Source organism: Grampus griseus (genome assembly GCF_964374135.1).
Source record: "Grampus griseus genome assembly, chromosome: 4".
In the NCBI taxonomy this organism is placed as follows: Eukaryota; Metazoa; Chordata; class Mammalia; order Artiodactyla; family Delphinidae; genus Grampus; species Grampus griseus.
In genome coordinates, this window is record NC_138997.1 from 76,338,965 (window position 1) to 76,365,922 (window position 26,958).

Sequence of the window (26,958 nt, forward strand, 5' to 3'; positions counted from 1 at the left end):
ATTTGGATAAAATTGATAACATTCATTTTCAGATTGTTGCTAAGATCATCATGCTAAGATCATGTACCATATATTGATTTTTACTGCATATTATTAGGAAATCTTGTCTAGGGTGAATTACTCTCATAGGCTAAAAAGCAGAAGGAGTGTTAAGGCCTCTTTATTGTTTGTCTCAAATAAATAACTTTAAATCATTGTTTAAGGGTATATTAGTCACAGAAGGAAACTGAATCCACCATATCAAATTTTCTCTACACCATTCACTGTGTTTATACACTTTAACAAGTATTACGAGATACTGTGTTTGGCTTTTGGCAGGTTTTTGTTTGTTTGTTTGTTTTTTTTTTTTTTTGGCTGTAGCATCTGTTCAGAGTGTCAGAGTACAAATTTAGAAGCTTATATATATAGCCAGCAGGTCATCTTTTCATGAGCTGTTGTTAAAAATTTCTCAGATAAAGCTACATTTGTTGGAGGATCTTTCGACTAAAATAATATAAAGGTATGTGTCTGATCCTTCTAAAAAAATTGGCATTTAAACAAAATATAAAGCTGGGTTATGTAAGGACTTTAATACCTATAGTCATATTACATAAAGCTTTGCATGTTCTGAAAACTTACTGTATTTTCCAGTAAAATTACTCTCTATGCTTTATAATAACATATTTTCATGGACTGAGAAAGTTCTGCTCTTAAACTTTAAATTCTTTAAATTATAAGTTGTTAAAAGATTTAACACTCTCCTAGTCCTGATTTTAGTTTATATAATCATAGTTACTTTTATACACATTACTAATGAAAAATCTTGACTTCTTATATCAGATGTATGAATCTAATTTTAGAAAAGCTTTCTGTATTTTTACTGAGCTGAAAAAAATTTGATATATTTGACAACTGTTACCTGCATATTTCTGATTAATGAGGCCCTTAGAGCTAAGGCTGTTTATGCAGTTTCATTTGAAATTTATTGTAAGTAGTATTCCATAGATTTATTATAATTATATGGATTACTGTTAGTGATTTTTAAATTCATTCTTTTGAAATAGAAAGCTTTTCAAAGAAAAAATAAAGGTTAAAATGTTGAGTTGAAAACCATATCTGTCAGGTTGAAAAGATTCTTTACTCCATTCTCTAATTTTCATCCAAAGAGACACTATTACCCACTTTGCTATTGTTTTCTTTCCCCACCTTTTCCTCCTGTCAAGTCTTTCTTTTTCCCTCTGCTATTCTAAACCGTTAGGTCTATATCAAGATCATGCACTCCTCTTCATTCCCAGAAGTGAATAAAAACTATGTAGATGGTGTATGGAAAGATAGACCGTGTTCCTGTAGCAGAATTTAGCCTTTCTCCCTCTGACTTAGCATAAGCCTAAGTGCAGCAGGCAGGGCAAGAGAAAAGGAAAATGTTTCAAACACCTTTTAGGAATTATAAAGTAGAACTAGGAGATTAGTTTTTAGAGTTTTGTCTATGTTTTGGGGAGAAGAGAGGCTGTTAGCACACTTTAAAGCTCTATGAGAAAATCAAACATTATTATTATTAGCTGTTTGCTTTCTGGCCTTGCAACAAGATATATATATATAGATAGATAGATAGATAGATAGATAGATAGATAGATAGATACACACACATATATATGTATATATATGTATATCTCTCTATATATATATTCTTATAGTGGGGAACTAACATTGTTTAAGGGAAAACTTTCTAGATGTATACCAACTTTTAAACTTTTTCTCTTAAACTGCTGAGAATAAGGTATTAGGTGAAGAATGTTTTTTTTTTCAGATCAGTTAAAGTCAATTTAGTCAAAGTCACAGTCCTAGTGAGTGAAAACTTCAGAAAAGTGAATTGAAGATATAGGTTTTGTAAATGACTTTCTAGCATACATTTCCACACCCTTCCCCCATTCAAAGACTACCTTGTTCTCTAATAGGAATCCTGCCATAATCACAGCATCTATTAATCCTCGTAAATACCTCAAGGGAACCTTTATTGACTCCTAAACTTCTGCATTTTTCACTCTTATTTTTCAGGATGTCAAACTTGGGACAATTTGACTCCGACTTTTACCAATCTAATTATAACATTGAAAATCAGGAGCAGAGTTATAATGATTCTAATGCCTATGGAAATCTTTATGGATCTAGAAAGTAAGTACTTGACACTGAGAAAATATGTTCTCATTTTAAGAAGTCATAATATTTTGACAGGGAGTTTCAGGTAGGGAGTTTCCCTTGAGGGAAGCAAAACCTCTCCCCGCTGTATCTCAGTAAAATGCCCAAGAAGAAATATTAGGAAAGGGCAGAGAAATGAATTCAGTTTCCCATGAATGGCCTCGATTGCCTCAGGCGATCAAGGTGAAAGACTTGTCGCCTCAGGTGAAAGACTTGTCTCCTCTTTTCAAAACATCACTTAACCGGGAGCATGAATACAGGCCCTGGACAAACAGAAAACATTTTCCTTTTACCTGATATTTCCCAGGATACTGCTCAAGAAACCTATTTTATTCAACTTAATAAACATTTACTGAGTGCCTGCATGTGTGTCGGAAATTAAGAAAGGCACTATAAACCCAAAGATAAAGAAGAAATCTATAATCTTTTCCCTCACAAAATTAAAAAATTTATATTGGAGAGGGGGACAATTAAATATGCTATTATAATACAGTGTGGCAATTCCTAACTGAAATCGAGATAAATGTAGTTCAGAATGTGTTAGTTATTTGAGTTGACAATTCAACTTGAGTTGAAAATAAATTTAAAAATGATTAAGAATTTAGTATTTACCCTCTACTAGTGCCCCAAATAGGGCAGTTAGAATGAGAAGAATTTGGTTCAATCTGGCTCTGGTATTTGTTTTTTGTCACATTGGGAAAGACAACTTCCCCAACTGAGTGTGTTAAACTGAGAAATAAGGATGTTAATAATACCTGCTTCGTGAGAATTGTCTGAAGAACAATTGTGATAATGTGCAGGAAAGTGTGTGTTAAAGTAAAGCCATTATAATATATATGTTATTTTTTCATATAACTATAGTTTGCAGAAGCAATGGACACCATTGCCGAGTCACTTAAACATGCATTTGGTTACACAGTTGCTTCTTTAGATGTTCTTTTACATTAGTGAACTGTGAGAAGGGACAGAGAAATTAAGGAATTTTTCCAAGGTCACACAGCTCGTAAAAAATGGGGTTAGGCTACTAGTCCAAGGTTGTTGGATTAGACTAAGGGGCATATAATTTATTGTAAAATCAAGACATTTTTGAGAGTAAAATGTGTGCTATTAATAACAATGTTGGTACAATAAGAATAAACTGGATCATCTCAGGCAAACTGGGATGTGTGGTTACTGTGCCATTCCAGCAAGTTTAGGGCAAATAACCACATAAGAAATACTTCAAATTTATTAATTCTTGAAGTTTATTTTTCGAACACAGGTAAGTACCTTGAAAACTCCAGAATAAGGAGGAAAAAACAGAATAAATACAACAGGCAGTGGGAACTCTTCCGTTTCAACTACACCCAAGACAATTTGGATGTTGTTTTTATGGGCTGATGACTCCTGCAGACACAAGCAGATAGGTGCCGTTTTCACAAGCTACATCCTTACTACTCGTGCTGAACCACTGCTCTAAAGCGATAGGGAAAGGAATTGGTAACCAATGTTTTTAAAACTGTAGAAATTAAATATCTGGAATTTTATCTCATTCATGCCCCTAGTCTATGTTGTCTAGCATTAGTCAAATTGCCATAAGAACATCTTAACATGAAAAGCAATCCATACCTCTATCTACCTATCTATCTGAATATTATCACCAGGCAACTTAAATGTGTTTAAAATATTTATAAGAAAAATGGGGGAAAAGGATAAAGCTGTCTAGAATTGGCTCAATCATTGCTGAATCCAACAACAGAAAAAGAAGTTAATTTTATTTCATTTATGATTTACAGTTTGGAAGGTCGAGAAAAAACAGAAAAGTGTATGATGGCCCAGGGAGTAGTTTGAGCATGAAGGTATTACAGGATGGTAACTCAAAATATATAAGCCACATGAAAGCTATCTAATAGGATTTTTCAGCTCTGTGCTCCTGTTTTATTGAAGGGATCCAGTGGTCTGCTGTTTCTTTTCTCCCTTCTCTTCTCCAGATGGAATAAGCACCTGGGCAGCATCCGCAATCCACATTTTCAGACTAAACGAAACTGAAAAGTCCAGTAAAAGAGAGACAAAGCTGTCTCCTTAAGCAGGGACTGAAACCACAGCCTTCTCCCCCCACCCCAGCCCACCCAATTTTCTTTCTCCATTTGACTGCACATATCAATGTTGACCAGAAATCAAGATGACAAGGAGATGGAAATTAATATAACCAAGTGAGGGCAAGTTATGATTATATTGCATTAGGTTGATGGCCTGGCCTACTTCAGATGCTTAGCATTTAAATCCAAGTCCTGATTTGGATGTGGTAAATTCCAACCCACACTGCAAGTCTCAGGAATTAGAAAAGGGCATATTAGCTGTGGTACTTTTATGAGGTACATAAAACATGGAGTCAGGTCAGTGATTTACAAGTGTGCATCAAATAACTCCAGAAACTTGATCTTTTATTCATACAGTGAATAGTTCAATTAAAATGTACCCCAAATCAGAATAAGATGTTCATCATACTGGCAAAAGACATAGGAATCCAGTAGCTAGTTATAATCAGTCTCTCTCTCCCTGTCCCCTGCCCCATTCCCTCCTCCTCAGTATGAGAGCTCATTTTAAAACACTTGTTATGCTCAATGAATGGCGTAGTGATCTGAAAGCTGGTTGAATGTGCTTCTTATGAATGAAGATATTTATATTTTTAACCAAGTTTTCTTAGTTTAGGATGAACAAGATGGAGTTTTCTCATTAAAAAAACAACTTAACTATCCAGTCATTCAGATAGGCATTATTTCCAATGACTGCAGCCAGTTTTCTAGGCTATATTTTCCCACTGCAGTTTCCAGCTTTTGAAATGGGAAATCTATTCCAATTATTTAGAGTAAGAAATAGCTGTTTCTGCAGAAAGGTGACAACAACTGGAAAACTCCCTTTGAATGTTTCAGCAGGACTTGAACAGATAGATACTGAATTATCAGCTTTTCTGAGTCTCTAGACCTGCGATTCCTTTAGTGTTTCAAGCATAGTTAATGGCACATCATTATGTGTACCCGCTGGCTGAGCCAGGATCTGGGAATGTCATACAAGCCCATTCCCCCAGGGATCAGACTGAAAAAGGAAAGGAACATCAATTGACCCTCATGATGGAAGTCCATACAGTTTTGGAAAAACAAAGCCTCTAATAAAATACGTACCTATTGATTATGTGATGCGACAGAAAACTGACTCTGTGCAACAGACATAATTCTGAAACCACCGAAAGTATAACTGAGTCTTCTAACAGTGATCTTCTGTATTTACATTGGAAGGTGAATGTTAAGTCCTGTTGTCTCAGAAACAGTTAAATATTTTTCCCAAGCTGGAGGCCATGCCGTATCTTAACACAATATCATCTAAGTAAAGACAAGCCTCTTCAGGCTGGTTGGAACTGTATAACCCCATGTATAGGTGGTGAGAAGGGGAATGTTGAAGAATTAGTGAGCATTCAGAGGGGTTGTATATGGACCAGGTGTGGCCATTGCTTCATGGCTTAGAGACGGAAAGCCAAGCCAGGCATGGGTGTAGTGGAGATTCTCCTGGTAGGAAAACAAAGGGTGGGTGGGATGTTGTCGAAGTCAGTCTGGGTGTTCCAGGGAAACCAAAATGGGAAAAAGCTAGAGATGATCAGCACAGAAGGAATACAAACTCTTGACTTCCTATTAATGTTGTTTTCTCTGAGGAAGTGGCAGACTGGTAGACAACAATTTGCAAATAGAGAAGATGCTGTTTCAGGGTGTGAGGAAGGTGTCTAGAATGCTTCAGTGTCAGTCTCGGGAAGAGAACAGCATGCAGATACTTAGCTAATGCTTATTGATCACTTTTTGTGTGCCCCACGCTAACCTAAGTGCTTTATTTATTTCAGCTAATTTAATTCATCATAACCTTATGAGTTCTATTATTGTCTTCATATTACAGATGAGGAAACTGAGGCACAGAATGTGAAATGATTTGCCTAAGATTATAAAATTGGGATTTGAACCCAGGCAGTCAGACTCCAGGAGTCCTGTTTGCTAAGCACTCTACTTGGTTCAGGATACATCCTACGATGGGACTAGCATTACAGGCAGAAATATAATACATAGAGTTGGAAAGCAAAAGAAGGGAAAAATGACCAAGAATGTTGCCAGTCGTTCTAAAGGAGGCTTTTGCACTCACTTCACAGTTGTTTGAAATGATTTTTACAGGAATAGGAGATGCCTGTTAACAAAGGTAATATTTAAATCCTAGCAGCCAGAGTCCAGTGTTTATTCTGGTCTAATTCAGTTGAAATTTGGAATAATGTGTTGAGTCAGAAATCATCAAAGTTTCAGTATTTACCTTCTCAAAGAGCTAATTAAGATGCTCTGTAATCAAGGAAATCAAGGACCACTTTTTATGTTCCTTTCCCTCCCCTCCCCTCCCCTTCCCTTCCCTTCCCTTCCCTTCCCTTCCCTTCCCTTCCCTTTCCTTTCCTTTCGGTAAAAACAATTTGAAATGACCAAATAACCTCATGGATGAGCCCTTTTTTCTTCCTTCCTTTCTCTTCCTGCAAGAAGTTATTTACTAAGATTGTTTTCCAACTTTCTCACACAAATGGTGAAATAAAAACCAAATAAAAGCACAATCGAGGAAATATTGTAATATGGTGTTTCAACAAAACTAATCTGCACATTTCAAAAGATGGACAGTGAAGTCAGCTATGGAAGACTTTTAAGTCAGGTTCTCAAAGATAATTTGATTGTCAATAACTGTCTGGGAATAGCCAGAGCTAAAAAGTCTACTCCTTGATGGACAACGGTCAGTTTAGGTGTTTTTTTTTCCTATGAATTGACTACTATTAAAATTTTGATTTTTAAAACTTTTTATTGAAATATAGTTGATTTACAATGTTGTGTTAGTTTCAGGTTACAGCAAAGTGATTCAATTATATATATATATATATATATATTCTTCTTTTACATTCTCTTCCATTATAGGTTACTACAAGATATTGAGTATAGTTCCCTGTGCTATACAGTAGGTTCTTGTTGATTATCTATTTTAAACATAGTAGTGTGTATATGTTAATTCCAAACTCCTAATTTATCCCTCCCTCTCTTTCCCCTTTAGTAACCATAAGTTTGTTTTCTATGTCTGTGGGTCTATTTCTGTTTTGTAAATAAGTTCATTTGTATCTTTTTTTTTTTAGATTCTACAAATAAGCAATAGCATATGATATTTGTCTTTCTCTGTCTGTCTGACTTCACTTAGTATGACTATGATTTTTTACTTGCTGCCTCCACAGATTTATAGGGAATGTCCTGTTTGGTGACCGTCCCTGAAAACCAGTGAAAAAGCAGCATTGTGTAGGGATCAGGGCACTGCTCAGACAGTTTCAGTTCACAGTCCAGCACCTGAATGTTATTGTGTGTTACCAGGCAAGTCATTCAGTCTCCATGAACCTGTATTTCTTTTTCTGTAAGATGGGATTAAAACTACGGTTTTTACCTTGCAGAATTTTAATTACGTGAGAAAATGTGAAGGAGAGTGTCCAGCACATTGTAAATTATCAATACATGTTAGTCAATATGGATCATTCTTCTAGAGAGTTTTTTCACAACTAGTCACTTTTTTTGATTAAATTTAAACGTCAGGCAAGTTAATTCTTTCATGGGTAAATAGTCATAAAAACTAGGAGAAATCATAAAAGGAATATTGTAGTTTCCTTCCTTGATTTGTCATAATAGCCCTTTCTTAGATGTGTAAATATCAGTATTTTCCTTTTTCTAGACAACAAGCCAGTGAGCAGCCTCAGGCTGCCTTCGTCCCACCAGAGACGCTCGTGTCATCCAGTTATGCGGGACAATTCTTTCAGCCAGCATCCAACCAGGATTATTATTCACCATCTTCTTACATTGACAGTTTTGATGAAGAGCCTCCTTTACTAGAAGATAAGTTAAGGAAGTGCTATTAATGTGTGTACAGCTCAAAGAACAATAGCAATAATCAGCTCTTAATGTGCGCTGTCAGCATGCCGCACACAGTGTTTTATGTGATTATTCCACATATAAACAAGAGTCTGCCAGACCAACACACTTAAACCTTTGGGAGTTTGTCTCCTGTATGTGTGGGGACAATTGGAAGTAGATACGAGCTATTGCTGTGCTAGTCTTGCAGTTTTTAAATGTTTCTTCACTGTTTCTTGAATGTGGACTCCCTGACCATATCTAGACAACAGTGAAGACATCTTTTGGCAGAGTGATTATATCAGAGTAACCACAAGCATATCTTACTATTTTCTGCTATGTTTGCCTGGGAGCAAAGTGGGTAGTTTCTCAGTACTCTTTTTTTGTTGTCATGGAGAAAAGACAGGTTTTTTTTCCCTTCCTGGCTCATGTGAGCCCGCACATCTCAGATAGATATGACTAAGTGGGAAGGAATATGATTCCAGTAAATAGCACTGTTGGTGGCAAGGAAACCTAGGGACGCTTGCAGTTAAAAGTGGCCCCCAAAGATTTCAGGCATCTTCCATCCATTGATTTTTTTTTTAATCCAGCCAATTTATATCTGCCACTTTTGTTCTTAAGGAATATCAACATGATGCTAGAAAACTAAAGTTCAAGGAGATTTATATTTGGAAGCCAACGGGCTTCCCTGGTGGTGCCGTGGTTGAGAGTTCGCCTGCCGATGCAGGGGACACGGGTTTGTGCCCCCGTCTGGGAAGATCCCACATGCCGCGGAGCGGCTGGGCCCGTGAGCCATGGCCGCTGAGTCTGCGCGTCCGGAGCCTGTGCTCCGCAACGGGAGAGGCCACAGCAGTGAGAGGCCCGCGTACCGAAAAAAAAAAAAAAATTTGGAAGCCAAGGAGAAATATTCACAGGCTAACTGCTCTAACTCTTTTGTATGTAGTCCAGTGAAAAGGGATAGGCTAAAATTCCCAATATTTCACATCAAAAGATCATTGTTTGCTTCTTATGAACACAGCCAGCCCCCTGATAGTAAAACATTCTTCTCTCTTTGCCTTCAAATTAAGAAAAGAGGAAAGATTTAAACCATTCAGAAAAGCACAGAGATTTATATAATCGATTTGTTGGCTCTTTAGAAGCCAGTTAAGTTTTTGGATCAATTACGCTTAACCAATTCATTCTAATTTGCCTCTGCATCTGATATCTAACACCTGAAAGTTATAAGCCATTCTCATCAAGAATTTTCCTTGACTCCACCAACATCTCTACATAAAAAAAACTATCAATTGACTAATTATAAAATTAATCTATATTCAAAATAGAAATTTGGAAAATATAGAAACATATGAATAAAAATATTTAAAAATCACCAAAAATTTTGTCTCTGAGACATATCATTAATAATTTGATGTAATTTCTTCCATCCTTTATTCTGTTTTTCTATGAATATATACATATATACACTAAAAAATGAAATACTATATTTCTTTGACTATGAATATATTGGTAAATACTTAAAAATAAAAGTTGGATCATACTATGGGCATAAAGTTTTATATTTTTTAAAGTTACTTTATATCATAAGCATTTCTATACAGGCATTCTTTAAAGTCATTAAATGTTATTTGAAAATATGACATGTAATGGCTTCATAATATTTTACTATATACAAGTACTATATTTTAAATCTACCATAGAGGTCATTCTTTATAATCAATAATGCTTTGGTGAATATCATAGTAAAAACTTTGACCTGTACAGAATCTGTCCTTAGGATGGAACTATAACATTGGGATTACTGGGTCAAAAGTCATTTATACTGTCAGGCTCATCTAGAAAAATAATGAGCCAACAGACCTCCATAGTAGAATATGAAATGTCTTTGTTAAGTTGATAGGCAAAAAGGCAAAAAAGAATACTTTTTATTTCTTGGTTACTAGAAAAGTTAGACCTTTTTTTCATATGTTTATTGACTGTTTTATATGTTTTTTTTGTATGTTTATTGTTTTACATGTTTTTACTTCTTTCTGTTTTTCAAGTTCTTTGCCAGATTTCCTATCGGAATCTTAAGATTTTTCCTTTCCTTTTTTATTTATAGAGATATTTATATGGTAAAGATATTAATTATTGTCTGGAATATGTATTTCAAGCTTTTTTTCCCTAGGTTGTGTTTGCCATCTAATTTGTTTGTGGGATATTAGGGCATATAGTCATTTTATTAATCATGTTTATGTTTTTAACTCCACAATATTTTTCTTGGTAACTTTTCTTTCCAATTGCTCTTTTGTTTAGAATATATTTCTCCAGCTCTAGATACTGCTTATATCCTCTTGTAGATTCTTAAATTTTTAAATTATCTTTTTGTTTTTCACTTAAATTTTTGATTCATTGAAAATTGTTTTAGGTTAGTACATGAAGTAGAATTTAACTTTGTTTTTTTTCTTTAATGATTAATCAATTTTTCCTGTAACATTTACTGAAAATAATTTTTTCTACTTGTCTCAGATGCCTCCATTCTAATATTCTAAACTCAAATACATTCTCCCATGATGTCTTCTTAAATTTCAAATAGGAAATATACTAAATTTCCCCTCCTACTACATCTCAGAGAAATTCCTAGATTGTTTTGTTTTCTCTTTGTGATTATCTCCACCAAATATATTGTATATTAGAAGAGAGCGTATCTGATATAATTTTGCATTTTGAGTCTATGAAATTTCTAGACTCTGATCCAATATGTTCTTCAGGCTGGGTGACTTTGTGAAAGCCTCAACCCTCATCTGTCTAAAAGATATAAAAAGACCATAGGCAGGATTTCTAGGATAAGATGATAAAAGACATTTCCTAGTTTTTATTGAGCGTACACCAAAACAACCTATAAAATTATGAAGTTATAATAATTAACATCCCTTGCACAAAAACATGTTATTTGAAAGTGCACTCATTTATTCCTTAAACACTTAGTTGTCTAAAAGACTTGTTTCGTTTTATGTAAGAATAATAACCTTTGCTATTTGATCATGTATAATCAATGTTAACAAATGCAACTTGAAGAATAATAGTCAATTCAAATCTGTCAGACTAGAAAAATTACTGTGATATTTACATTTGTAGCATAGCCTGATGTTTACATTTGAAAGGCCAGTGCCACAATTTGCATAGTAAACAAAGATATTAATTCATTTTTATAACATATATATTGTATACTTTACTACCACTAGATGACAGCAAAACAATAAATTTTGCATTCAAATTTCACAGCAGTTTCATCTTTTTTTATCTTGTAAAATAAGTTGTTATATTAGGGTATCTACAATTGATAAATAGGTATCTCATTTGCATACCTTATAATAAATTTGAAAACAAAATATTATGGAGATGTATTTTGGTAAAAAACACACAAAATATTTTTTCTTATGAAAATATTTAGTAGGTCCTATGTTCATTCATTGTTTCATGACTCCATGTTGAAACATGCAAAAGTTAATTATGCCATCAAATAAATGGCTGATATCAGTAATAATGTCTCATAAAGCATTTTCATCTGGGTTTCTTCAGGAATAATGATTATGCTTTTAGAGGAGAAAGGCATTTTGAATTAAAGGCCACTTTATTGTGGTGAATACTGAAAACATATTGTTAACGTAAATATATAAATTGAAAATAAAGTTTGAAGACAACATAAGCCTCAGGTGAAATTCATTTAAACTATAGTATTTCTCAATTTTTAAAATCTTCTGCTATTTTAAAAATCGCATTGGACATTCTAACCTATTTTAAGTTGGTGAACTACTCATATACTCCAAAGTGTATGTTCATTAAGAAATATATAAATACACTGTGAAACTAAAAAGGGAAGTTGAAATGTAAATGATTTGCTCACTATTTATTTAATTCAAATTAAATTCAAATTCTTTCTTTTCAAGCTTGGGTTGGCTATCAATTGTCAACCTGGATGTGAAAAGAGTGAAAGATACACTTTCTATCCTAGGTCGGGCAATGTCTGGCTGACCTTCTAAAAATGTCTAGGCCCCTGTTAGAGCAAGGTCCCTGTATGTCATGGCGATCATTGAAAGTTCATCTAGTATTCTGTGTGTAGAATGTCAGCTTTGCAAGGTGTTTAGGTGGTATACACAACTATAAAAGAAGTTGAATTATACCCTGTCTCTGACCAAAGAGCGTTACTAAATTCTGGGAAGGGAAGTTGAATGGCAGGTACCAATGATTTAGGGAGACAATCCTTCACATGGAAGAACTGGGCTCACTTCAAAAAACTACAAACCTTATGAGATTAGACGCATGTTGACTCAATAACAGCTATATGATTAAAAGCATGGGTTCTTTTTTTCTTTTGTACCCTCTTGTTTTGTACCCTCTCCCTAGCCCCTGGCAACCACTTTTCTGCTCCAACTCTATGAGTTTGACTTAAAATTTTTTTAGACTCCACATACAAGTGATACCATGCAGTATTTGACTTTCTCTGTCTGGCTTATTTCACTTAGAAAAATGCTCTCAAGGGCCATTCATGTTGTCACAAATGACAGGATTTCCTTGCTTTTTTATGACTGAATAGTATTCCAATGTATATGTGTATATATATATATATATATATGTATACCACAACTTTTTTACACATTCATCCAGCAGTGTACACTTTGGTGGTTTCCATGTCTTGGCAGTTGCTGCTTTCAGCACGGGGGTGCAGATATCTCTTTGATATCCTGTTTTTGTTTCCTTCAGATATATTCCCAGAAGTGGCATGGCTGGATCATACAGTAGTTTTATTTTTTATTTACTTTTTTTTTTTTTTTTTTTGCGGTACGCGGGCCTCTCACTGTTGTGGCCTCTCCCGCTGCGGAGCACAGGCTCCGGACGCGCAGGCTCAGAGGCCATGGCTCACGGACCCAGCCGCTCCTCAGCATGTGGGATCTTCCCGGATCGGGGCACGAAACCGTGTCCCCTGCATCGGCAGGCAGACTCTCAACCACTGCGCCACCAGGAAAGTCCAGTAGTTCTATTTTTAAAAAACATTTTGAGGAACCCCCATACTGTTCTCCATACTGGCTGCACCAATAAACATTCCCACGAAGAGTGCACAAATGTTCCCTTTTCTCCACATCCTTGCCAACACTTAATTTCTTGTCTTTTTGATGTTAGCCATTCTAACAGGTGTGAGATGATATTGTGGTTCTGATTTGCATTTCCCTGATGATTAATGGTGTTGAGCACATTTTCATGTACCTGTTGGCCATTTGTATGTCTTCTTTGGAAAAATTTCTGTTCAGTTCTTCTGTCCATTTTTTAATTGGACTATTTTATTTATTTAGTTTTCTATTACTGGCTCTGTGACTTTGGAAAAGTTCATCACTCCAAACCTCAGCCATCTGATGCACAAAGTAGGAATAAAATAACAGTACCAGCCTCAATGCATGTCAGTAAGACCAACACATGTAAATCTTGTAAGGCTTACAGCAAAATTCAGTAAAAATATTCAGTTAAAAAGAATTCCACTCTTTTTAGCTCAAATGTATGTACTTTCTAGTAGTTTAGCTCCAGTTTTTCCTAACCTCCACCTCACCCATATTCAAATTTAAAATGAGAGAAGGAGAGTAACCAGCTTGATTACTGGTTCCTAAGTGGTGACGTTATATTCTCCTTTATGAATGTCCTTTTTTTTCTACTCCAGATGCATCTTAAAGTTTAGCTTTATAGGAGTGGTGAGGAAAGTAACTGGTGTGATGTTGGCATTTATTTCTATATTCAGTGGATGTCAAATGGCTGGTTTTTTTGTTTTTTTTTTTTAATGAAAAAGATATAAGAGGAGCAGAATCTAGCAGCGGGGTCTGTAAAGGGACAGTCAGAATTCTTTGAAAAACAAGGCATTGGAGAAATAATTAGAAATTACTAATTGAGTGTAGACTCATGGACACTGAGCCCACTGCTTTTGGATATTTTATTCTAGCATCACCACTCATAAAAGGGAAAGGTTAATTGTCTCAAGAATTTAATCTCTGAATACACAGACTCAACAACACACAGCACTGACCTTATTAAAATATGTATGCACGCCATGATTGCTTTTACTTGCTGAATGAGCCATTGCCTTTTCTCTTCTGTGGAGTTTCAGGCAGTTAGCATGGTATTGCTCTTCTCATCAGGCGGAGTATAAGTAAAATCCCAGACCTAGGCTAAGTGTCTTTAGATTAGATAATACTGCTAATTGAAAATTATGCATGTTTGGTAGGACAAGTTTCAGAAGTGTAAGCAATAGAAAATGCAGGAAAAAGAAATATCTCAATGGGCATTAAGATGGGACTTTTCGTTTGTTAGCTACCATTATATTTTGTTTTTACTGTATAATGTCCATTTCCTCATTTTTGGCTGCATTTTAAGCTTCTATTTGCTGCAGAAGGCAGGGAAATTTTTCCTTGATGGAATTATTTCTCTAAAATATATCTTTCAGCTCATTGTGTGGGAATAAAAAGTCTTTTTTTTTGTTTCAAGGTTGCTATATATTACGTAGAACTTTAAACTATGAAGGTATAACAATCAGATTAAAGTGCTAAGTAAATTAATAATATTTGTTAACTTTAATTAAAGAATATTACTCATGTTTATTTTTCTATATTTATATTATCTCCTCCCCCTTCTTCTTTATAGAACTTGGAATTAATTTTGATCACATACGGCAAAAAACATTGACAGTGTTAAACCCACTGAAGCCAGCAGATGGCAGCCTTATGAATGAAACAGACCTCACTGGGCCCATCCTGTTTTGTGGGGTCCTAGGAGCTTCCCTACTTCTGGTAATGGACGGCAGCAAGCATTACATATTCTTTTTTTTTTTTTTTCCTTTTTTTAAGCTAACATTGGTTTATCTAAGTTTCATGTTTACAGCATTATATTTATACTTCTGCATACACCACAGCCAAGTACCAGATTTTAAGGCACGTCCTTTCAAATGTCATTTTTGAAGAGGTCTTTGTAAATACGGAAGAAAGTATAGCACTTTATGAAGTGAAAATTGTTTGATTCATAACTACATTTTTTTTTGGTGAGAGAGACATATTTAATAGAACCATAATGACACAGAGAAACTGCCATCATGTATTACAACAGATAAAAAATGTAAATTTAAATAGAATTTCAAAAATCAAATCACCAAGACAGATTTTCAACAAAGCAGGAAATCATATAAATGATTTGCTTGTAATTTAAGTCTTTTTTGTTGTTTAGAAAAGACTGTCGATCTGAAAAAGTTGGAGGAACACATGGATTTGGGAAACAGAGGGCTGACATTTATTTCTTGTTTTCTGTGAGATTTCTGTTGTGACACTGGACAAATCCCCTCTATTTACTCATCATTTTCATTGCTGGGGTGTATCTATCTCTAGACTATTTCAAATATTCTGTTAGGTATGAGATGAGTCTCCTTGTTTCTGGTTAGGCTATTATGAATAAATTGACTTGCAACGATAAGCAGTGATTTGTTTATTCAACCTGTATATTTCCCCTATCATTTTAGTTTTCTCTTTTTTATGGAGGCAATTTTTCCCCTGACATCTCCATTTGTCTTGTGTATGGGCCTCTTTCGTTCTTTAAATCTGGGAGTAATGATATTCAGAGTCATCAAAAAAGAAAAACATATTTCCACCTAGGTTAAGTTTAGAAGGTATTCTAGCTTATAGTTTAGAAAAATGATTTCTCCACCCAAAAAAGGGAAGAAAAAGAAGAAATGAGAAAGGTCTATGATTTTGTATTAAGGAGGTAATGACAATACATTAAAAACAGAGGATGAACAAGATGGTCAAGCCAGTCTGACAAGTACAGTTTCAATAGGGCACAAAGAGATAAATTTGGCAAGAGAGGTAATATAGGAAATTAAAGATTCTAAGAAAAGTCCTTAAAATAACTACTCATTTCACTTTCCTTTCTTACAGCTATCCACTTCCCTAATGCAGCTATACTTCTCAAAACTAGCTGTAAAATGTATTTGCAACTAAATGAGTCTTCACTTTTCATTATTAATTACATAATACTAATCGAAATTCTGATAGAAATCTAATTTCTGCATTGTAGTGTGGTCAATAATCACATCATATTTACCCAATGCAATAGTACTTAGTTATAGCATCTTATTTCTTCCTTTGAACTACAGCAAATGCAAATACTCAAATAATCTAGCACTATATCAACCAGAGTTTTAATTTAGTCTCTAACGTCCCTTCTGTCTTTGTCATAGTAATTTGATAATCTTAGATTAAGCTGCTAAGTAAGACCATGTCAATTAATCAAATTGTCAGAAACAATCAATTTAATATATTAACTCATCTTTCTTTTTCAGGTAATTTGTAATATAACAGCTGTTTGTTTTTCTGTAGAAAATATTACTATTACCACCTCTTAAAGGAAAGCATTAATCCCATTAAGATCATTTTTGGGTACATAATGTTAGTTGGAATTATTTAAATATCCTCTCTTTTGTTTTAAGTGCAAAGTAATACAGGCAAAGAACTCAACTGAAAGTGGAAAAATTGGATCTGCCCCTAACTTTGCCTCCAGGTGTGATCCTGAACCTTGTTTTTTGTTTTCCTATTTCTTGGCCTTCATTTTTTTCATTTTGAAGATCAAAAAGGAGGTTTATATAAGTGGTTCTTAAAGTTCGTTTCAGTTGTGAAATTTTAGGGAATGTGTAAAAGTGCGTATTTTCTCAAACTTTTTAGGCAAATATTTTCACTTCACCTTTACCATTAGATGTGGTCACTTCAGAACTGATTCTGATACATGTAGAACAATAAGGACCGAAAAACTCCACTGGATATTAATAAAGCCAAATTTAACTCAGAGTCCATTTGAGGCTGTTAACCCTGCCCTGGATATCTAAAATTAAAATGTAAAAGATGATTTTATGGGCTGGTATATGCATTGTACTAGAGAAAGCAAAACTAAATCCAGAAACAATATTCAAATCTGTTCATTATCTCTGGAGGCGTAAGATTCATAGTCACATACTCATCATTTTTATGATTTATAATTATATAAGGCACAACACCTTTCAGTGGACTTTCTTCATGTTGAAGGAAGCAAACTAAAAAGAACTGCTTCAAACACTCAACACAAATTTAACTTTACTTATTCTTCCTCTTAAAATTATTTTCACCCCCCAAACCATGAACACAAGTGTTTTAAAGCTATGGCTCCATTTAATTTTTCTAGTAGAGCTAAGAGTGTGATCTGGAAAAGGAACATGCACAGCCAATATAAAAGCATAATCAGAAGAATAAGAAGTATTTCAAGTAAAGATGTAGTAATAAGGGTGGTACAAGGCTGACCTAAAAATTTTTGAATTTAAAAAGAAATCGAACATTTATTTTCCATTTCAATTACAAGTCCTTGTTAGAATTTGAAACAACTTAAAAAATGGGACTGGCCCTGCCAGATGGAGTTGTACCTCAAATTAGATAAACTAACAAGAGTAAGAGATAAGGAGAGAGGTCAGTAACTGATATGGAAAAGGACAATTTTACTACCAAATTAGTTTTATCCACCCTCTATTTACCCCATGCACAAAACTGGTTAGGGTCATGGACCAGCTATGTGTCCTTTGGGTACAGGGAAGTTGTGTTTCACCATTACAACTATTCCTACCTCAGAATTATCCCACCCAATTAAAATATTAAGTAGAATGTTTCTCTAATACATGAAAGTGATTTGAAATTGTCACTATTTTCCAAGTGGAGCAAACTCACCCAATAGAGCAGTACATAACTGATGTGTTTCTTTTAGCATGCCCATTAGCATTATTGGCATTATTTCACAAAATAGCCAGGAGGACTTATTATGACTAATGCAGCAAAGAATTCTGCAGCATAGCCCAGGGACATTTTGTGAAAGAACTTTGTAGTGATCAACTTCCCCAACTGCAGAGGAAGAAAACTTCAAAATAGCCGGACAATTTTAAACATTAAAACGGTCATGATATTCTCCATTAATTAATTACAAAATAAATATCTCTTTATTCTGTAAGACATAAGGACAGCTATGGAGCAGAAAAAAGGACAGCTAAAAAGCTCTCTCCCTGAATCAACTTACCAGATCCTTTGTTGTTTTCAAATAATTCCCATGAAAACTGGAGTCAGCCTCCTCAATCTTTATCTAGAATTTCTAACCAGCTTAATGTATATATATAAAAATGACATGCATTCTTTACTGGAGCTTTGGCACCCTCGGGTAGCAAACATTAAAATATCCTGGGTTGAATCAGTAGTAGATTGTGACTTTCCCTGGATGAGTTTAACGGTGCTGGCTCAGGAACAAGTCTCTCGTGCTCTGTGGGTGATGGCTATTTTGATGAATCCTCAGGTCAGTGGTCTATCCTGAACACTACTGACTTCCTTTAACAATACCTCTTTTGTGATTTGCTATCAGTTGGTTTATATAAATCAGTTTTTCATAAAGTCTGTTCAGTTAAGCTGGTAATAGGCATTATGAAAACAAAGGATTCTGGGGTCAGATAAGTTTGGGGTATACTGGCTTAAATAAGGTTAAATAAGTCCCCTTGTTTACGACTTGTTAGAGCTCCTGCAGGTGTTAAAGACCTAAATTTTAGAGCTGGACTGCCTGGATTCAAAACTGAGCTCCACTGCTTACCATTATTTTACCTTGGGCAAGTTCCTTAACCTCTCTGCACCTCAGTTTCCTCATGTGTATAATGGGTACAACAATGGTACCAACTAATTATGTTGTGTGGATTAAATAAATTAATATATGTGAAATCTTTAGAATAGGACCGAACATAGTAAATCTGACAGATGTTTGCTAATATTACTAATATGTTTTGTAAATCTCCAAGACTAAATTGGAATGTTTTCATTAACTTATTCATCCATTTAATTGTTCAACAGATATGGGGAGAAAAATATATCCTTACCTATGCCTAGTACCCCAATAGGCAATCTATGATAAAAAATATAAATCTGGAAATATAAGCACGCTTGTGCCATCTCACGTATAGTTCAAGGAGGGGGGGTGGTGGTGTTTGTTTTCATGACCTGAATCCGTATAACAGGCAGTATTTTTTCCAGAACTCCCAGTCTCGAGACTTATACTACAAAGACATGAACAGCATTGAGCTGATTGATTCGAAAATACTCTCTGCTTTGTTGACAATCTGATTTCTTCTTGATGTTTGTTCTATGTTCAAACCGTTTTCTTCCCGTTGTTTCAGGCAGGAAAAGTCCAGTTTGGTTACGTGTATGGCACGAGTGCCATTGGCTGCTTAGGGATTCACGCTTTACTAAACTTGATGAGCTCTTCAGGGGTGTCCTGTGGCTGCGTGGCGAGTGTTCTGGGTTACTGCCTGATACCCATGGTCATCCTGTCCAGCTGTGCCATCTTCTTTTCACTGCAGTAAGCGTCTGTGTGTGCTAATTGACCCCACCTGCACAATCATCGCTAGGGTTTGCCACACCAGTACAACAGTTAGCCTCTTTCTGATCATGTTAGTAGTGGGATTGGGGAAACTGGCTATTAAAAGCTACATACAGATTCAGGAAAGTAGGTCGGTTTTGGCTCAGGTGCTGTTCCTTTCGATGATTTAAAAAATAAATTAAACGAAGTTATCTTTAAAATTGGCACTTTGTAAGTTGTCACATCCTTCAGTATGAACTATTGTCATGGGTAATATAACCAACAACAGAAAATTCACTTGTTTGAATTAAGAAGAGTAAGTGCCTGGTGCACACTGACAAATTGCTTCAGCTCCCAAACACTCTGCCTTCTAGGCAGGAAGCAAGTATTCTTTCTCAGCTGGACTCCTTGCAGTGCAGAATTCCCAGGAAGCCTAATGAGGATATTACTGCTAGAGAACTTTATAGCATATATGCTCAGTCAATATTTTTTTTTCTTTTTTACTTCCTGGGCAGATAGTATTTGCAATTCAAAAATATTAATGAGGATTCAGTAGATATGCTTCTGTAGGGCACTTTCCCAGGGCAGTGCATATCACTACCACTTTGGTTGGGAAGAGTAAGTAATTACATAGTCCTTTGTCACCTGCCATGCTCCAAATCCAATTAGAAATAAACATTTGCCATCAGTGCTCATTCTTCCACATCCAAAGGAGACACAATTCACATTTTTTTTTCTTGGATGATCCAAGTTTTAGGTTATCAACACTATACTGGATAGGATATTACATACAGAATTTTGCCAATGCCAGATAAACATTTTAGAAAGACTTTAATATTTTTGTTTAGATATAATCTCAGATATTTTCTTCATAACGTTATTGAGAATGACATAGATGGAAATGCTTTTTTTGTTTTAATATGGTTTCATTTTGAAAGTAATAGTCTTGAGAATAACAGAGCAAACTCTTACTTTACCAGCGAGTGCTTAACACGTAAAAGAGAGGAATACAACAGAAAATGGAAACTTTGAATGTATAAGTACAATGTGAGTTAAAGGTGTATTTATTGAGTCTTGTCCATGGAAAAATTCCACTTTTTGTATATCATGTTCCTTAGCAAGCTGTTCTGTTTGCTATGTTGTTTGGTACAGATGTTTGACAAGTTACTACAGAGTTCAGTTTTACAACTTCCATTTTGTCAGATGCTTTTGCCAAAGAATACTATAATGATCAACCATTTAAAAATTCTAGGTTTTAGACATTATTTCCATCAAAGTTTAGCTTTGGGGTATCTTAAATGACTCCAGATTATTAGGGAAAGAAAATAAAAACTACAACTCTTGAATTTTGAGACTCATCAGAGGTCTGGACATTTTTCATTAGATTTTCATTCTGAAACGTAAAGGATGAATTAGAAATCCTTTAAATTATATTAATGGGGAATAAGCTATCTGATCTCTAAGACCATTAAACTGAAATTGCCTTTTTGGGCATATTACTATAACATTCAAATGAATTATATATAATCTCACATTTTTGTTCACCAAAACCTGTAAATTGAATCACTCTAAATTTTATTTCTAATAGATATTAACTAAACCTACAAATGTAATATTTACTAGAGTGTTTTAAAATATTTTTGGTTTGTTCATAATCTAAGGCGTCATAAGCTATATTGTACACTTTTTCACTTGTTTTGCTTTGGTTCAATTATTAAAAGTAGGTATTTCTGTCATTCTCACAAATAATAAACACAATTCTCAATTTCAGATTCAGCCAGGATCAAGTGAGGCAGTATAGTTTGACAGTGGCTAGAACAATATGCTGGTACTTAGCAGCACTTGACCTAATGACCATTTCACTTTGCAGTTTTTTTAAGTCACTTCACTCCCATTTCTTCCTAAAGAACCAATTGTCTCCACAGTTACTTTTTGAAGATACCAATTTGAACAAATCCATTTTGATATTATAAAAATCCACACGTTTATTTGCCAAAGTGATCTTCAGCAATGAGGTGGGAGGCCACACACATCTGTGCCTTACTGCTGCATCTGTTCCCTCCCTGAGCTGTGTCAGGCTTTGCTGTCCTAGACAAAAACCCAGGACATGGACCTGGGAGCGCTGGGGAGTAGGAACCCCACTGGAATGCGAGTCCAGTCATTTTTCTGCTCATACTGGGGGTAAATTTAGGAAGAAAGTGGGGAAAAGAAATCTGTAGCTATAAAAGAATTCTCTAAGCATAGCTTATATAAAAGAATTTCGGAAGTTGGGATTTGAATGTTGACTCATGAGAGTGACAGCAGGTCAATTCTTCTGTTTCCAATAATCTGAGTTTTTACCACCCTATAAAATATTTAGCTTCTAATGGTGAACTTGATTCAAAAATTTTCTAAATAGCTGAGGCCTTTGAGTTCCTGTGGTTCCTCACCCTCCTTTTACAAATTGAGAAAGTGGTTATAAATATTGTACCAAGGACATTTCAGAGGCAGCTGTGATTCAATAACCTCTTTTTCTCCTGGTGTAAGATAACCATCTCCTTTGTCTTTGCTCTAGGGGCACCTTTGGAACTGTGTTGGCACTGGTCATCATTGGCTGGTGTAGTCTCTCAGCCTCCAAAATTTTCACTTCAGCCTTGGCCATGGAAGGACAGCAGCTTCTCATTGCCTACCCTTGTGCCTTACTTTATGGGCTTTTTGCCCTCCTAACAGTTTTCTGAAGATTATTTGAGATGGCATTACAGGATTCTATTTGTTTGTCGCTCAGATTATCCTGGAAATGTATTGGCATTCACATTTGGTCATATGATTTCTGTTTTATCGCTGTTGAGAGAATAATAAGCAGAGAGACAAAACAGCACTTAAGGATGGGGCTCTAATAGGCTGTTTGGTTTTAATGATGATTTGCTTATTGGTTGGTGCATTAAAACAATTTAAAATACTTTAAAATAAAAAGGGATACAGTTGTTGTACTGATGGACCCTGCTTTTCTTAATGGATGTATTTCTGAGAAATTGTAAGTAAATAAAATCATATGCTGACTGGGTAGAGGAAATCTACAGTGAGCCTTTTGAGAAATCTTCATGACAGTTCAAGCTGTGTACAAGTTGTTTAAGTCACACTGTCCAGGACCTTTGGAGAATTTCAGGGGAGGTGTTATTTAGGCTTTGATTCACCTGAGAGTCAAAGAATCTCCTGCCTTTCCATTCATTTACTTTCACAACTATTGTTTGGTCCCATTTGCACAATGCATTCACTCACCACTTTTTCAAGCCCTAACTTCCTTCTTACTTGGTTTAGATGCCATGGTTCATTACTATAATTTCTCCCTTGAATATGTATATCCTCAGTACCCTTGCCATTTTGCTCCCTGAATAGATGAATGTGACTGGAGGAAATGCCACTTGTTTCTATTTTATTATATGACTACATCTTAAATGGCTGCTCAGTACAACCTTTTGAGTCCTATTACATTACCCTACTATTGATAAATTCACTTTCACACTTTCTGAGACGATTGTTTCACATCATTTCTTCACTGCTCAAATCTCCAATACTCCTTTCATACTGTTAGTTGATGACCTTTCTTACTTTATTGAAAGAAAGAAACATCTAGAAAAAAAGTATGTCTTCCCATCACCAGATATATCAACCTACATGCATCTTTATAGATACATGTATATATCTATAAAGACGTGTGTGTATGCATATGTGCATATATATATATATATACACACACACACACACACACACACACATTCCCCCTATAAAAGCCAGAGAAATGGGCCATAAATGAAGAGTGATATTGAATCAAAGGATTTTTATTTTAAGGTAAGAAACATTGAAAGATATTTACGTGCTGCTATGAATAATAGGTCAAGAGGAAAACACTGGTTATGCAGGTGCAGGGGCTGGATGTGGAGAAGAAAAGAGACAGTGACAAGGGGGAATGTGTGATGGAGTTATTATCAGAGATAACTTTTTATTTGAAAGACCTATCCATATGGCAAGGAAAATATCTAATTACCAAACAACTGCTCTTGTGATTGTCCTGTGAATTACCTCCTCCCTTTTGAAGCTCCAGACCCCTATCCCATTCCTTAGCTCAAGATGGCATATAGGCCTCAATTGTTCAAATTGTCTTTAGGTCTCATATCTTTGGGGCTCCTGTATGTATGAAATTAAATTTGTTTTCTCCTGTTAATCTATCTTATGTCAATTTAATTATTTGGTCAGCCAAAGAACCTAGAAGGGAAGAAAGAAAAATTTTTCCTCCTGTGCAGTGGGTGTTGATAATTGTAGTAAATAAGACAACCATGGCTGCAGCCCTAATAGAAATTACTTTGGGAGTAGGAAAAAAAAAAAGACAATAAACAAGTAAACAATAAATAAACAAGATAATTACAGAAGTATGAGAAGAATGCTAAGGAGGAATATGTTGAAAAGAAGGCAGCACTGTGGTAAATGTTAGACTTATGTACTTTATAATTCATTAATTAACCTGTTAACAAAGCATGGAGTTTCCTTAAGTTCTTGCTCTTTCTATTTGGACTAAGATGGTCTTCTTACCCTTTGCTTAAGGGAGATGAAGCAAGAATGCTGTTTATTATAGTGATTTCTCTATGGTATATAGTCCTATTTCTTAGAGGTACATTTACATTATGGATTTAAATTTTTATCTTTTAGAAAGTTCTTTAATTAAAAAAAAGTATAGGCAAATATTGCTCTAAATTCAGGATGTAGGTTGACATTATTTTTCTGTGCATAAAAACAGTTATACCCAAAAAGTTTTGATGTTTTTACTATGAAAAATTATAACATCTGTATAAAAAGCCCCATAAACAAAATACTAAATATTTCATAAGAGTAAGAAATAGGAATAAATTCATTTAATAGTTCATAATGGCAGAATTATGAAATACCTAAGTATTAATGTAAAAATAAATATAGATGATCTCTATAAAAATAATTATAAAATATTAGAGGCACTTTTAAAGAAGACTAGATATGTAGACAGATATCCTATATCACAGGATGAGAAAATTGGACTTTGTAAAATATTGTGCCCCAAATAAATGTATAGACTTAATATAATTCCAATTAAAATTCCAGGAGTAGTTTTCTTTAAATACTTTAATACAAAGTGACTTTAATGTTAATCTGAAAAAATAGGCAAAGGTGTAACTGTGAAAAATTGAAACAATCCAAAAATATATTACTATAAGCAGTAAGTTAAATCAATTATTGTTTATCTCTATGGTTGAATGCTAGGTAACTACATGAAAATATTTTGGAAGAATGATAATATGAGAAAATGTATGCATGAAATTTGCCTAATTTTGATATTTACTCAAGACTTACTAGGGGTTGACCTAGATGCTTTATTGACTCACTTAATCCTCACAATACCTCTACGAAGTGCTCTTATCATCACCTCTGTTTTACAAATGAGGCTACTAGTTACAGATCAGCTAAATCACTTGCCCAAGGTTATTCAGCCAAAAAACAGAATTTGAATCAGGAGAGCTGGATTCCAGTGTCCATAACCACAACATAACCCTCCTGTTACTGAGCAAAAACCTAATTGCATCTTCTCATGGCCGTCAACATGTCTACTACCTCTTCTACTCAGATCATCCTTTTCCCTTGACCTTAGTCAATACTGGACAGAGGCAAAGAGTTTTACCTGCCAGGGAAAAATAATACAATAATAAGATAGAAGACGAATCCAGAGTATCTAACAGGACTAAAGAGATACCTGCATGAATCCTGGGTCCATTTCTGAACTCTAGTTGAAATAAGCTATGCCGATTCAGATCTAGCTGGCACTTGAATAGAAAAATCTTGCAAAATATAGGCTTTTTCCCTCATTGCAAGTAGTGTTTGCATTATATGCATTTGTATGGAATGGAGGTATTTTCCTTTGTTAATGGTGATATCTGTTTATGGTCAGTAGGATGCGTTACAGAAAAAATGATAAAGTGAAAGGAAGCCATTTAGGGTACACAACTAGAAATGTAATTTTTTTGGTTGAATAGACCCTAGCAAACTTTCTCCCTTTCCCTTTTACTCAAACACTTTCAACTTCTTTTATCTGAGAAGGCAACATTTTTTTCACTTTTCTGTTTTTACTGGTTGGACAAAAGTTACAGATTATATGTGAAAGGTAAATGGCATATTTGGAGTCAAGAGATGGCCTTCATTTCTACAAGAATGAATGGGGACATGTGCTGAAAATAAAAAAAGTCCTGAATTACTGAGACTCAAGTGCTCCAGTTCACAACAGTTTAACTAGGGCAGTGGCCTTTGCGATGTCTGATGACAGATGCCTTTCTACTCTGATCTGGTTCACAGTAAAGAAAGCCAACTATAAAACCATACGGACAATCTCCTGCTCCACTTTTTCTTAGAGTACAGTGGGGTCTGTTCTGTTTTTCAGTGACGTAATGAAGGATCTATAGCTTTTCAAATCAGTTTTTATTTCTGAGTGGAAGTCTGGAATGATTTTAAATGAGTGATTTGGGACCCAAATTTCTATGTATGGAGGGAGGGGTAGTTTCCCACCCCACCGACCAGTAATTCTTGAACATCTGCAGGGAGTTTGAGAATTCAACTCAATTCTGACACCATCTACCCAGAGATAGCATCAGATTCCACAGGCTAAAGGTTCAGTCTTATAAGACTGCCCCTTCCCCTACTTCAGATGCCAGCCCCAAGCCCAGGTTCTTACCTGTACTTCTAACCAAGTGGCTATAAATCAGAGGCTCCATGACCCCCTCCTAGGGTTTAATTAATTTACCAGAGCAGCTCACAGAACTCAGAGAAACATTTCACTTACTGGTGTACTGTGAAAGAATATGATAAAGGATGCAGATAAATACCACATGGATGAGATGTGTAGGGCAAGGTATGGTGAAAAGGAGCTTCCATGCTCTCTCCAAGTGTGCCACTCTCTCCACGTGTTTACCACCTCAGAAGCTCTCTGAATCCCATCCTTCTGGGTCTTTATAGAGTCTTTATTACATAGGCATGGTTGGTTAAATCATTGACCATTGTAGATTGATTCAACTTCCAGCCTCTCTCCCCTTCCCAGAAGTGGGAGGGTAAGACTGAAAGCTACACCCTTCTAATTACATGGTTGGTTCTCCTGGCAACCAGCTTAGGTGAGGTCCAAAAGTCACCTAATTAGCATAACAAATTGCACTTATCACTTCCAAAGTTTTTTTTTTTTTATTATTGCACTCATAAATTCCAAAGGTTTCAGGAGCTCTGTGTTAAAAATGGGGATGAAGACCAAATCTATCTATCTATCTATCTTTCTATCTTATAAATCACAATATAGATTTTTTTAAAGTTTAAAAAGCCCACCAGACTAGACATGTATAGTCAGGACACTCAACATGGCTGTTCTCTTGCTTTCTGTACATCCCCTACTTGACCAGTGCCT

The 26,958-nt window shown here is 35.2% G+C and overlaps 1 protein-coding gene across 1 annotated transcript; it reads left to right on the forward strand.

The window, feature by feature from the left end:
• The first annotated feature begins 393 nt into the window (after positions 1-393).
• On the forward strand, positions 394-23,666 carry YIPF7 (Yip1 domain family member 7). Its single transcript, XM_082653838.1, has 6 exons — positions 394-499; positions 2,035-2,151; positions 7,930-8,088; positions 14,764-14,911; positions 19,333-19,514; positions 22,069-23,666. The coding sequence occupies exons 2-6, from the start codon at positions 2,036-2,038 to the stop codon at positions 22,229-22,231; spliced, it is 768 nt and encodes a 255-aa protein (XP_082509964.1). The 5' UTR covers positions 394-499; position 2,035; the 3' UTR covers positions 22,232-23,666.
• The last annotated feature ends 3,292 nt before the right edge of the window (positions 23,667-26,958 follow it).